The sequence below is a fragment of the Protomyctophum bolini genome (genome assembly GCF_963924005.1).
Source record: "Protomyctophum bolini genome assembly, chromosome: 18".
Classification (NCBI taxonomy): domain Eukaryota; kingdom Metazoa; phylum Chordata; class Actinopteri; order Myctophiformes; family Myctophidae; genus Protomyctophum; species Protomyctophum bolini.
In genome coordinates this window covers 16,451,801-16,465,632 of record NC_137879.1, presented here as the reverse complement: position 1 = coordinate 16,465,632, position 13,832 = coordinate 16,451,801, and the positions used below count along the sequence as shown (strand labels likewise).

Sequence of the window (13,832 nt, the reverse complement as noted above, 5' to 3'; positions counted from 1 at the left end):
TTTGAAAAAGTGGTAATACCTATTTTTGGTTTGGTTCAAACATTTGTGGTGGCTATTTCATAATATACGAAGAGCAACTGTGAACGTGAACTTTTAAATTCTGACCTTTTATTTGCTTTAATAATGTGTGTGTGTGTGTGTGTGTGAGATAGGCCTAGGCCTACTAACTTACATAACAGTGGCATATTTACCTGGCACCAACGTGCCCCAACCTCTTCTGTACATCAGTGGTTCTCAAATTGGGGTCCTGGGAGCCCCAGGGGTACTTGAGAGTGTTCCCCAGCAACATTAGTCTAATCACAAATTGAAAAAGCAGATCTAAAAGCTTCTTTTCACGAATGCACGTACACGCACGCACGCACGCACGCACGCACGCACGCACGCACGCACGCACGCACGCACACACACACACACACACACACACACTTTATAAAGAACATTTTACAACTCAAAGTTTACAAAGTGCTGTACACATTACAGAACAATAAAACTAAATACACTGTAGCTAAACACAGAACAACAGCAAACACAATAAAACAATACAAAATAGGAGATACAAAACATGGACCATAGAAACTCTAGTGGGGTTCAAAGCCACGGTATAAAGGTGGGTCTTTAGGCGTGATTTAAAAGTCTTAATGGAGGGGGCCAGTTTGACATTGTGGGGAGCGCATTCCATAATGTGGGGGCTATAACGGAAATGCTCGGTCCCCTCTGGTCTTGGAATGAATGGAAGTTTAGAAATTGGTCTGTAATTTGCAAGAACAGAGGTATCCAGATTGGGTTTTTTAATCAGTAATATGTAATATGGATGTACAACACCTGAGGCAAGACTGCTATTTATGATGTTATGAGCCCAATGGTCTGTCAGACCATCCTTAAAGAGGTGTTTATGATGTTAGGGACCCTGAGCCCAATGGTCTCTCAGATCTCCTTAAAGAGGTGTTTATGATGTTATGGACCCTGAGCCCAATGGTCTCTCAGACCTTCTTAAAGAGACAGCATCTGTCGGACAGGATGAGGTTTGGAGTTGAAATACCAATTCACTCAATTTTTTAAATGACACAGGGTAGAAATGATTTAATACAGTTGTGCAGGTGACAGCCATGGATGGGTCAACACACACACACACACGCACACACAAAGAACACATAAACACATCTTGTATGGGGCTCCCTGGAACAGATATTTTCAGATGGGGGTCTGTACTCTGTGGCCAAACATTTTTTGGGGTCCTTGCTGTACTTTAATACTACTGCCATGTTTAGATGACTGATGTCTCGATAAATGTAAAGGTTCCACAGTCCACACTTTTGGCTAAGTGTCTATACGTGTTGATCTAAAAAAAATTCAGAGGTGGAGGAAAATAATATCAATAACATACCTGGAGTTTGAGGTTAAAAGCTGTGAGAGAGTGGTAATCGGCTTCCCACGGAAGCCCAAACGACTCCCCTGAATACTGTTTGTTTTATTGATGTCACATCCAAGGGTCGTCTTTACCCAGAACATGCCTTGGGAGGATAGATGGAGGGGATGTGAGGTTTTATATCTTTTTATGTTTTTTATATCCAGAATGTCAGTGTTTTGTACAACCTCCGTTCATTTTGAATGGAATGAATGGTATTCCTTCCTGCTGTGTTTCTGATTGCACCCCACAGAACTGCCTTCATGCCCTCCATATCTACAGTCTGTTATCAAGCTTCCCAGATCAAAGACTTTCTTGTGTGTGTGTGTGTGTGTGTGTGTGTGTGTGTGTGTGTGTGTGTGTGTGTGTGTGTGTGTGTGTGTGTGTGTGTGTGTGTGTGTGTGTGTGTGTGTGTGTGTGTGTGTGTGTGTGTGTGTGTGTGTGTGTGTGTGTGTGTGTGTGTGTGTGTGTGTGTGTGTGTGTGTGTGTGTGTGTGTGTGTGTGTGTGTGTGTGTGTGTGTGTGTGTGTGTGTGTGTGTGTGTGTGTGTGTGTGTGTGTGTGTGTGCTCCTCCAGACCATCATTGAACTAGGCTATAGGTGCAATCTATATGTGTTTATCTTCGGCAGCCTAGGACATGTCATGTACACAGGTTGGTTGTAAGAGGCTTCCAACAACTTGGGATGCCAAAAAAAGCAGCCAAACTGCTTGCGAAATTCTGTGCAATATCTTCCACTATCGGTAGCCGCCAAATATGGCGAAGACGCTGTTACTTGTACCCCTGAAGGGTGTGTGGGTATTTGTTCGGGATTTGCTGATCCACATCTCTTATGTGGACATAAATAAATAATTAAAATGTGTACTTTATACAGTGTTGTCATTCACACCAAGCTTAGTCTCGGTACCCAGGTTTTTATTTTCGTTCGCATTCAGCTCAAAAAGAAAAGCCTGTTGAAACCCATTGGAAAATCTGGCATACAGTAGGAAGTTGGAGTCAACTAACGGAAGTATTTCGCTAACAAATAACAGAGGGGGGTCGCTCCAAATTTGGTGACGTTATGCATTCTCTGCTTTTTTCTACTGGGGAGGGGAGGGTGATCGGTGAACCAATTAGTATCCACCAGCTGTTTGCCGGCACCCGCCCCTGGCCTCAACCCTCTAGACCAGAAATCACACTGGAAGGGGAAGGCCCCTTCCAAGCTTAATAAAGTAATAGTACGTTTTAATAGTTACTGTAACCATTTGAAACCCAGCATGCCTATTGTGAAGCAACAAACATTCACCAAAAATAGACAATCTACAAGCTCACAATCTTGTACTGTAGATTTGGTGTATCTACAAGCTTGTGACTTGTGAGATTTGGTGTAGGCAGAAAGAATCCGTTTGATGCAGGGCACACAACTCAGTCAGATGACACACACTAAACGCCAATCAGAGCCTTTACTAATGTCTCTACCAGGCCGAAGGCATGGGGAGAGACAGAGTATGTTTTGCACTCCGTCCGTCAGTCAGTCTGTCCGTCCGTGTGTGTGTGTGTGTGTGTTCGTGTGTCCGTCCGTCCGTTACCAGCTAGTCTCAAGCACCGTTAGCCTGGTCGATGCCAAACTTTGCACAAAAAGCCTCAAATCATTAACGCAGCGTGCAATTTACGTGAAATCTTTCACGCACTTTCCTACTAGGCTGAGGAATATATATCCCACCCTTTTCACATTGGCCTGTTATAGTGCCACCAACATGTGGATTTTTGCTAAACACATTTTTGGAACAAAATGCCTCAAATCATCCAATTGCCATCAACGGCGTAAGAAGAACTGACACCCTTTTCACATTGGCCTATGGAGACCTGTGCCCCGAGGGGCACTTTATCTTGTTCATGTATCTTGTGTCATCCATGACATCAGAAATAGGCTACACACATTTGCACAGGCATACTTTGTTGTAATTTTATGTTTATCATATTATTGTATCATGTCTGTATCAAATCATGTAACACCTTATGTGTATTCTAATTGTATTGTCACAATACAATTAAATGTGAGTTAAGCATACAGCATCACCCCACTTCTAATTGCATCCCAATTAAAAAATAATCAAAACAAAAAAGAAAGCATGACATTGACATTTGTAACAAAACTGTGTTGTACTGGGAAGCAGAAGACTAATCGAATGCAATTACCTCTGGAGAAATTATATTTATAATTAATTTCCCTTGTTTGACTGAGACCCACAGAGGCTGCATTTCCCACCAGTTTAACCAGACAATCTTTAACTGGGCAAAAGCAGCCATCTCTCCTGCCATAATGTTGAGGTGTGAATTTCTCATTAGGGTTATGTGATGCAAGAATTCCACTCTCATATCCAGGTTTTCACAATCCACAGAAACACCTCTGGCCAACCACCAGTGCTTATCATAAGCTACTGCCATCCAGTCGCCACCAGGCTTGACACTCTCAGCAGTTATTCCTGTGGATGTGCCTTTGGGGACTGATGGTGGATCTTCTTCCATTTATATCAGAAGTTGTGCTAAAGGGCTACGGAATACCCTTGCTCAGTGCCTACAGCAAAACAAACTGGGCTGAATTAGTGCTTCACTTCAGAGACATTTATCTGTTTACAATTATCTGTGCCAGAAATTCTTGGGATGACCTGGCAAATGTTTCCAGTAGGACGAAGGGCTTTGTCAATCTTGTCTATCAGTGTGGTAGAATAGTACATTGTCCTTTTAACTACAATTTCAGAGGAATCTTACTGAGGAGGAAGTATCGCTTGCTTCGACCATGTGACCAGAAATGTACTGTATCAACTGATTGATATGCCCTGTGCTTTGCTCGTTTAACACTTTTGAGACGATCCCTTTCATTCTCCATTCTCAGCACCTATGTTTTCTAGTCTTGATTTCTCTTAATACACCTTTTCTTATATATTTTCTAGGCCCGCCCCTCACTCCTGCAAGGAACCGTCTGCTAACACCTGACTCGTCAAGGCCCTCATCTAATGGGCTAGCTTTTGGTGTGTCTGCTATCAACAGTGTGACAAGTGTCTTGAGGAGAGGATGACGGTTTACTAACTGCTACAGTAAGTACAGGCAATCTATGGGAAAAAAGGGGTCAACCTCAAAGGTTGTTAATGGTACATCACTTATTTTTAGCATATTTCAATATGTTCCCCCACTGGGTTTTCTTAGGACTTTTGATATGTTGTTACTAACATTTATGAAACAAAAAAATGTTTAAAGAGTTTCTGTTGCAATTCGTTTGAGGTTAAACCCTAAATTGCACGAGGTCTGAACCTCCTTATATCATGTGATCAGACCAGTAGATGCATGATAAATTACTATACCTGACAGGGAAGTGTATTGGCATCAGTTGAAATATCAGGGTTGAACCATAGACTGTAAAAATATGGACAAAGCGTTCTCCGGGTCTTATATGGACGTAAAATGAAGCCTGTCAGTCCTTGAACTGTAAGTCGCCATCTTTGTAGATCCGTTTGGGCCCAGCTGGCCATTGGCTGGCCCAGACAACGAGGCGGGACTTCCCTCCTTCTTCTTCGTTGGTTTTTATTTTGACTCGAACGGGGGGTGGCTCCCGATCATAGACTGTAACGGTAGCCACACCCCTCAGAACATACGTGACTTTATGGTCATTTTTTTTAATAAATGGGACCATAGTTTTCCAAAAAGAATATTATGACATGAGAAATGAGACTTTAAACTAGTGACTGGAAGCAGAAAGTATTCATGACTATGTTTATTAACCCATTGACGCCTGGTGCAACGTATACGTTGTTCTACCCTTGATGCCGGCCGTGCTCTCTGTGTCTCATCAGCTATTGCTATACATGTAGCAACATAACTATTTAAAAAAAAATCATCAGAATTTGAAGGTTTTCAGAAACCTTAGGTCAGGCCCTAGAAGGCGTTCCCAGATTCGGCCTCAGGCATCAATGGGTTAAGGTAATACAGTCTAGGTGAAGTTGGGTCCAAATACATGGTACTCTATGGAGCTATGGGTTTTTTTTGGGCCCAATGACAGGGCCACAACAGGCCATTATATGAACTTTCAGGAAGTCCCGATTTCATTAGTGGCTTCACAAAATATCTGTCTGACTGCCCCCCTGGGTTGAACACTGATTTAATTCCTAGCCACTGTGTTTAAAACTGTACAACTGCAGTTTTACAGTCATAGTCTTATCTGCTTGGCAGGGAAGCAAACTCACTTTCTCACACTCGCTTTCTACCACACACTCTCTTTCCTTGTACATCTTAATACTCTCTTTCTCTTACACACGCACGCACGCGCGCACACACACACGGGCAGGCACGCACCACAAACTATACTTTCAACAGTAACAGACTGTGTAGGGGCGCGGATAATCCATTCTCACAGACCAGAGTGGCTCCATTAGATTAACTGTCATTACTCAACGTGCTAAATGGATTAGATCCACACTGGGGCCACCGTGGGGGGGCGGGGGTTGCGTATCTGCCACTACTACACGTGAGATCTATTGTACATGTACTACAGTGTAACTGATATCAAGGGTTCTTAAACTTTCCCATCCTGGGACCCTCATTGAAGCCAATACACTCTCTCCTCATTAAAACACACTTACTCACTGCAGTGATCTGGGAACAATTACTCTGGGTCCTATCCCATAGTTTATACAACCAGACTGTGGGATATTCCTTCTGGTTCATATAGTATGCACTGTGTAAAGAGTGCTAAGGCACTGACGTTGGCATCAGATATGAGAACATAATAGTTTTGTTTTTCTGATATTAATATATTAAGCTTCTGCTACAGTATTTACAATAATACTTTTGACAGCCTTCTGATAATGTGAATGTATATTTTGGTTGCAAATGTATTGATCCTGCTGCAGTATTCCTCATGGCAGTACGGCAAAACACAAGACCGATTCAGAAAGAGATGCAGCCAAGAGTAAAATAATAATGTGAACGAGAATACCTTATGTAGCAGCTGGCCAATCAGAACAAGCGCACAAGCGCACATCCATCACAATGATTTCCTTGGTGAAATATCAAAAACTGTTTTGAGATGTTAAACAGCTTCAGTTTATGTTTTGCATCTATTTGTCTGGCCTCTCAGATACATGTGAATTAGAACACTGTATGTGTGCGTGCAGTTATGCTTCACTGCCACTGGGCAGACTATGGGTGCCATTTTGAACTTCCTATTTTCCACCATGTAATATGACAGAATTTAAGAGGTGGACGCGTGGCAAATGTCATTTTGCAATTATGAAGACGGTAAATTGCGCTCTCCGACATGGTGGAGACACCGTGGCGTGTGCAAAATAGCCCAGAATTAGTCATGGGTGTGTATAGGGCGTCACCTCCTTCAAACCAATCAGCTTGGTGGGTGCCATTCCCTTTAACAGTCAGCTGATCCCTGGTACGATATGCGCAAATGAAGCTTTGATTAATAGCGTGTGAGTAGTATAACCACTTTAAACTAGACTCGGGGTAGAGGCCAGGGGTCTCCACAGCCAAATCCCTAAGTCTCTTTTTTTCATTTTTTTCACCCACACACAGTCATGTACACATAATGACAATATACTCATGTTGCTCCATTTTATGTCTGCACGCAGGCACCAGACATGACATGACTTTGTCACATTTGTGTTAACTTGCAGTGTTGTAAAGTCATGACAGCAGCAGCGATAGCGAGGGAAGGAGAGCTTATTACGCACACACATCACTTCATTTGTTTCTGTTCTAAGCATGGGAAAACAGCCGTGAAAATCTTTATTGTAGTTCATTTGATGATTCATAAATGAATAACTAAGCCTTTGAAATGCCACGTACCTTAGTAGTACAAAGTAGTAGTAAGGTTGAAATCTCTTTTTTGCAAGTAGAAATATATCCGGGTCTTGCAGGGTTTAACAAAAAGGAATTTGTTGGGTAGAGAGAAGGGACAAAACATCCCGTCTAGCCAGGAATGTGGCCAATACACTCCTCTATCTATTCTAATTTCAAGAGAGAGGGAGTTGGTATAATTCATTTTAAATTTAATTAGATCATATTGAACCAGACCAACTCAGTGGCCTTGTGGTTAGAGCTTTGGCCCTGAGGTTGGGAGTTTGGGGGTGTAAGTCGGGGTGTACTTGTACATCAAGCTGCCTAACAGTATAGTCTACGTTTTAACAGCCTGGCGATAGTCCAAAAGTGAGCGGAGGAACGTAGTTCAAAAACAAGAAAATATTTTCTCATCGTCTGGTGATATCCAATCATGTTTACCATCCACGCGCAACAGTGATACGTTTACATTGCATACGGTAATGACAGCAGGAACGTCCCTGCTGTTCGCCCGCTGTCCGTAGGGTCAGGAAAAGAGATATGTTCCTGACCTGACTAGTATGTCTCTCTCTCCTCCCGACTTTGCTGTATAATAATGGTTTGAATAAACAGAATTTAAAAAAGAAATCAACCCCTGTGAAGTGAGGGGCGTTCTTGTCGTACTATCTAAGGGGCTAGGCTAGGGCAAGTGCTATGGACCATGGTGGAGTCTGAAGAGGTGGGTTTTCAGACTACGGCGGAAGATTGGGAGTCAGGCTGCAGTTCTGACTGTGATGGGAAGTGCATTCCATAGTTTTGAAGCCAGAAGGGAGAAGAGTTTGGGACGTGTGGAGCGTTGTTCCGGCGTTTTTAGTGAAGGTACCTCCAGCTTCCCTGTGTTGGCTGATCTGAGTGCGTGAGAGGGTTTGTAGGGTACGATCATACTTGTGAGATATGGGGGAGCCATGCCTTTGGTTGCTTTGAATGCCAGAGCTTTGTATTCTGTGCGGGCAGCGACCGGGAGCCAATGGAGGGAGCGGAGAAGGGGGAGACGTGTGAGAATTTTGGCTGGTTGAAGACCAATGGAGCTGCGGCATTTTGGATCAGTTGGAGGCGCTTAAGTGCACATGCCGGTAGGCCAGCAAGGAGGGAGTTACAATAGTCAAGTTTTGACAAGACTGTTGTCTGGATTAGGAGCTGGGCTGACTCCTGGGTGAGGAACGGTCTAATTCGTCGTATGTTATAGAGTGTAAACCTACAGGATCGAGTGACGGCTGTGATGTGTGTTTTGAACGAGAGCTGACTGTCCAGGACAATACCAAGGTTCCTGGCTGTTGGGACAGATGTTACAAGGGCGTTGTCTACGGAGATAGTTAGCTCCCGCATAGGGCAGGATTTAGTTGGGAAGAACAGAAGCTCAGTCTTGTCTGGGTTCAGCTTGAGTTGGTTGGAAGACATCCACTGTGAGATGTCAGCCAGGCATGCAGTGATGCCTCTTCCACCTGGGTGCCAGAGGGGGGGAAGCAGTGATAGGATATATTGTGAGCTAGGGCTGCAACTAACGATTATTTTCATAATCGATTCATCTGCCGATTATTTAACCCATGCTGACCTGAGATCAGATTCTAAAAATGTCTTCTACATCCTGACAGTTTTCATTCTGACCTGAGATCAGATTCTAAAAATATCTTCTATGTCAGTCGCTCTTCGATTTTTCAAAAATAGCAGACCTACAAGCTCGTAGCGCGCCACTCGGTGGCACGCTATGAGCTTGTAGATCTGCTATTTTTAAATAGCTAAAGCATAACGTAATGCTAACACCAAAACGGGTTCCTGCCTAAAATGGGTTAAACGATTAATCGATTAATCGGATTATGGCACTTATTTAGCTATCACCTTAAAAATATATTTTAGGTTATTTTAGACATGTTCTAACTAAAAAAATATATAATTCATTCAAAAATTAATTTGATTAGCTGCTGATGGGCTGCTATTCAAATAAAAGACAAACTAAATTAAAATTTATTAAAGCAACTCATGGTGTCTTTAGACTTATTCTGACTGCATACATTTGATTAAAGAATAGCTACACATGTGTCAGTCTAGAAGGAACAGTACTCTTCTGAACTCAAATATGTAATTAAAAAATAAATATTCAAGCCATATGTTTTGTTCTTGATACTATAATCGTTATGCGTCATATTTTGCTTTACAGTCGCTACTGTGCAACTATCATCAGATTGTAAGGGAAGAGAGATGGATCACTCCTCTTTAGTTTAGTTACACTTAACACTGGATAACTATGGTTAAAAACTATGGTTAAGTGGGAAATCACCTACAGTACCTCTTCACGAGCTGGTGAATGGCAAATTGATGGCATTGTTGCACCAGGCAGGCCTCTCTCTCTCTTAATAAATAAACATTTAAATTACAGAACATGAAATCTCTAGTGATTAGTTGCAGATTCGATTAATCGATTACTAAATTAGTTGACAACTAATTGAATAATCGATTCGATTACGATTAATCGATTAATCATTGCAGCCCTCTTGTGAGCAGAGATGATAGTGCCAAGGGATTTAGACTTGAGACCATCCGCACAGAGGCAGCATCCATCCGCAAGGTTGCCAGTTCGAACCTAGGCTCCCCCAGAGTTAAATGCAGATGACAAATGTCATGTATGTGTAGATGTACAGTGACAAATACTAAATAACTGCATTGTTACCACAATGTGAGCCTGTAGAATGTAGATGTTTTTCACCTAGAATTACATTTATAAAATGTTGTTCCTTTTTACCCTCAACCCATCTAGTCATTATGCCAATTGCTTACCCTGTTGTATCCTACTGGCTCACCTGCCAGTGAGGAGCCCCACCGGGAGGACGTAGCATATACATCCTACTCTTCCTGAACACACTTTTTGCTACTACTCCTACAGATGTTGTCCAAAACTCACAAAAAATCTCTGGGCTCATGTGATTAAGATGTATGAGTTAGATTTTTCAGATCTCATTCGCTATGATTAAAGTTTGCGGCCCATAATCTGACAATCTGGCCCGGAGGAGACCTGTGCTCCAATGAGCACACTTTTCTATTTCACTTTACTTTTATTTGGTTTACTTCAGCATCAGCAAGGTATGTCAGCAAATTGGTGCATATGGCCTGCCTGGCCTGGGGACAATGATGTTAATCGTAATAAACAAAGTAATCACAAAAAGGAACCAATATGTTTTCTGTTCCCTCTCTTGCCCTTCTAGACACCTTAGCTTCTGATTTGTTTGTCTTATCTGTGCTTGTTGATATGCACCGTCTGCTGTGACACACACACACACAGTGATTATAATTACTGAACTTAACAAGCTCATTAATTGTTCTGAGAGCTCGTTAATGAAGGTTCTAATTGAAAACAGAGAGAAGGGGCCCACGGGGGTGCCGAACCGTTTCATTGTTTTACCATATTAATTTTGTCTGAAACTTTGTCAAATATGGACATAAATACAATTAACCTTTTTTACGAGGTATGAATATATTCGTACCCCCCAGCTAATGGGACGTTATCTGCTAGGTACCCCCCCCCCCCCCCCCCCCATATACTCCATAATTATATGAAGCGGTTTAGCCCCAGAGCAACTTTAACATTGATTGATCCGGTTGCTATGCAACAACTCCGTTACCACCAGCTATGGGACATTACAATTCCTCTCCATTCACTTTAGAACTTGAATTGTTGTGACATGTTAAAACATTTCATTAAACTTTAAGAAGTCTGTCAAAGCAAAGGGAGCTCATGCATTCTCGAGTTGATCTGTATTTTGGTGAGTTCGATATTGGCTGAAATGTTTGACCTTGACCCAGCTATTGAAAATGATCTCTACAGATATTTTTGTATTCATTGCCTGGTTCCCTCTTTTGTTTCCTTGAAGACTCTAGTGACACCACATCATGTGATATATTATTGTTTTTGCCTGGAATCAATCCAATGTCTGGAAATGAATTAATGGACTTGTTTGTGTGGTTGCAGTAGGCAACCAGACTATATAATTGCCCAGCTTTATTCCATATAAACGTTTATATTCTGTATAAACTTTTTGTGACGTCATGTGGTGTCATGTAAGTTAATACATCATCATACTGTACTTAGCGAACTGCTTGAGGGCAATTGCAACCACACGTGCAATTTAACACCAATTAAATTACACCTTTCTAGTCTCAATCTGCCCCTCTATTGATTCCTTCTGTCCTTCCCTTTCAAGGAGTCATGTCATGTCCAGACATCATCAGCATGACCATCACCTCTGCTGCCGATATAACCATTTGAAAAGCTGGTGAATGGCAAATTGATGGCATTGTTGCACCAGGCAGGCCTCTCTCTCTCTTAATAAATAAACATTTAAATTACAGAACATGAAATCAATAGATGAAACCAACAGTAGTTTCTGAAAATATATAAATATAAATAAATGTTAGTTTCAACACATCACTTGGAGGGAAAAATAACAGCAGTTCACATCATTTTGATATAGAATGGATGCGGAAAGCTGAATTATCCAGACTAACATTTAGGCCTATTAATCTGGGCCAAAAGTGAGATGATTGGTTTGATTTAGTCCCCATGGCCACTGGCACGCGAACAAGCCGACTTAATACAGAAAGAAGACAGATGGAGAGATGCCTAAACGGATTGCAAGGAGCATACACATTGTGTACACATTTGAGATGTCTCGGTGCACTCCTACTGTATGCAAATGCTGCTCTCCGTCTTCCTAGCCCCTATGCTGCAAAAAGACAGGCCGCAACTGTTAATGCTAACCTGAATACTCATTCAGTACCCATCAATCAACCTAAAAACAAAATACAAATTCCACCAGTAGAGATCAGTGAAAAACATAAAACTAGCATTAAAAGTAAGTATATTTTCTTTAGTCAGGTTTGTGTGCGTCAGAGACTGCAACTGGGTGTATATCCCAACACCCCAGCCTTCTCCTTCATCACAGGTGATACTCTCGCTGACATATTCATCTTCTCTTGACCCCAGGTGAGAAAAGATTCACACCCTCACCAAATAAAAACAGTACTTGTTTGTTTTCGGCATTGATTAGAAATGCTACTGTAACATATGAAATGTTTTTACAATACATTTCTGGCGTCATTCCAACGCAGCCAGACAGAGTAGATCACTGTGCCAGTTAGTTATTCTTCTCCAAAAATCCTTTGCAGCATCTCATGCACTGTTCGTACACCTGCTCAAAGTCTTCATCCTCTCCATAATATGGGTCTTGGATGATCAACTGGTTCTGAGGGTCATATGTACCAAGGAGCTCCATCTTTGCTCTGCAGTTATTCACAGAGTTGGCCATCTTTTTCAGGTTGGTCAGATTACTCTGGTCCATGCACAGGATGTAGTCAAAGCTGATGAAATCTTCCTTAGTCACCTGCCTGGCCACGTGCGTCATGGGCACGCCGTGGCTCTTCATGCAGACTCGGGCGCGGTGGTCTGGAGGGTTGCCTATGGCATAGGTGGAGGTACCAGCGCTGTCTATCCTCCACTTATCCTCAACGTCAGCATCCTTTGCCATCTTTTTGAAGACTGCCTCTGCAATGGGGGATCTGCAAATATTCCCCAAGCACGCAAACAAAACTGACTTATTAGGACTACTGCAAGCTGCCATGTTGATTGTAGGGGTCCTGTGTCACTATAAATGTTGGGTACGTTCTTCCTTCTTTTTTGTGTAACGATACGTTGCGTATCTTCAATGCCTCCAGTTCTTATAAAGCTCAGTGGTTGCCTAACAGCGCTGAATTGGCTGACGTCGGGCACATTTTCCGTTGCCTTACAATGCCGATTTGCATTGATATCAGAGATCTCCATATATGGATGTTTGTCCATATCCGGGCAGAATCCAGGCACACAGACAACACCACCACGGGCAACTTGAACTTTTAGGTAAAATCAATGATGAATTGGTAGAGCAGATTGGGGTTTGATTAAAGAACAAAAACTTCATTATAACATCAGAACCTCTGTACAAAGATAATGGTCTTCTCTAATGAAGACGATAATAGAATTTTATATAAGAACACTTTCATTTAACATCTCCTCTCAGCCACAGTATTCGTTTAATGATTTTACTTTTGGTGCCACCCACCCTATGCACGCACATATGCACGCATGCACATAAAAGCACGCACATATGCACACACGCACATACAGTATGCACACACGCACATATGCACATACGCACATATGCATGCACGTAGGTACTGTATGCACACACGCACATATGCACACACACACACACACACACACGCACGCACACACACACACACACACACACACTACTGTATTTATAGTTGTGACAAACCTTGCAATTTGCTGTCATCTTTATCGCCATCCTGTCTTCCACACCTTTATTATTTTTATCTCATTTCCCCCTCTCCCTCTCCCCATCTTCATTTCTCCATTTCTCTCCCACCACCCCCTACTTCTCTGGCCCTTGTTGCATTAAAACGGCCTTATTATCCAATGCCTGACTAGCTTTTTAGCAAGCACTCTCTCACAGCCACACACACACACACACACACACACACACACACACACACACACACACACACACACACACACACACAC

The 13,832-nt window shown here is 42.3% G+C and overlaps 1 protein-coding gene across 1 annotated transcript; it reads right to left on the bottom strand.

Moving 5' to 3' along the window:
- Positions 1 to 12,390: 12,390 nt before the first annotated feature.
- Positions 12,391 to 12,885, bottom strand: LOC308333551 (low molecular weight phosphotyrosine protein phosphatase-like; the record flags this gene model as incomplete). The annotated part of the gene is made up of 1 exon (XM_080790010.1): positions 12,391 to 12,885. Exon 1 carries the CDS (start codon positions 12,871 to 12,873, stop codon positions 12,391 to 12,393), a length of 483 nt encoding a protein of 160 aa, XP_080646136.1. The 5' UTR covers positions 12,874 to 12,885.
- Positions 12,886 to 13,832: the final 947 nt, after the last annotated feature.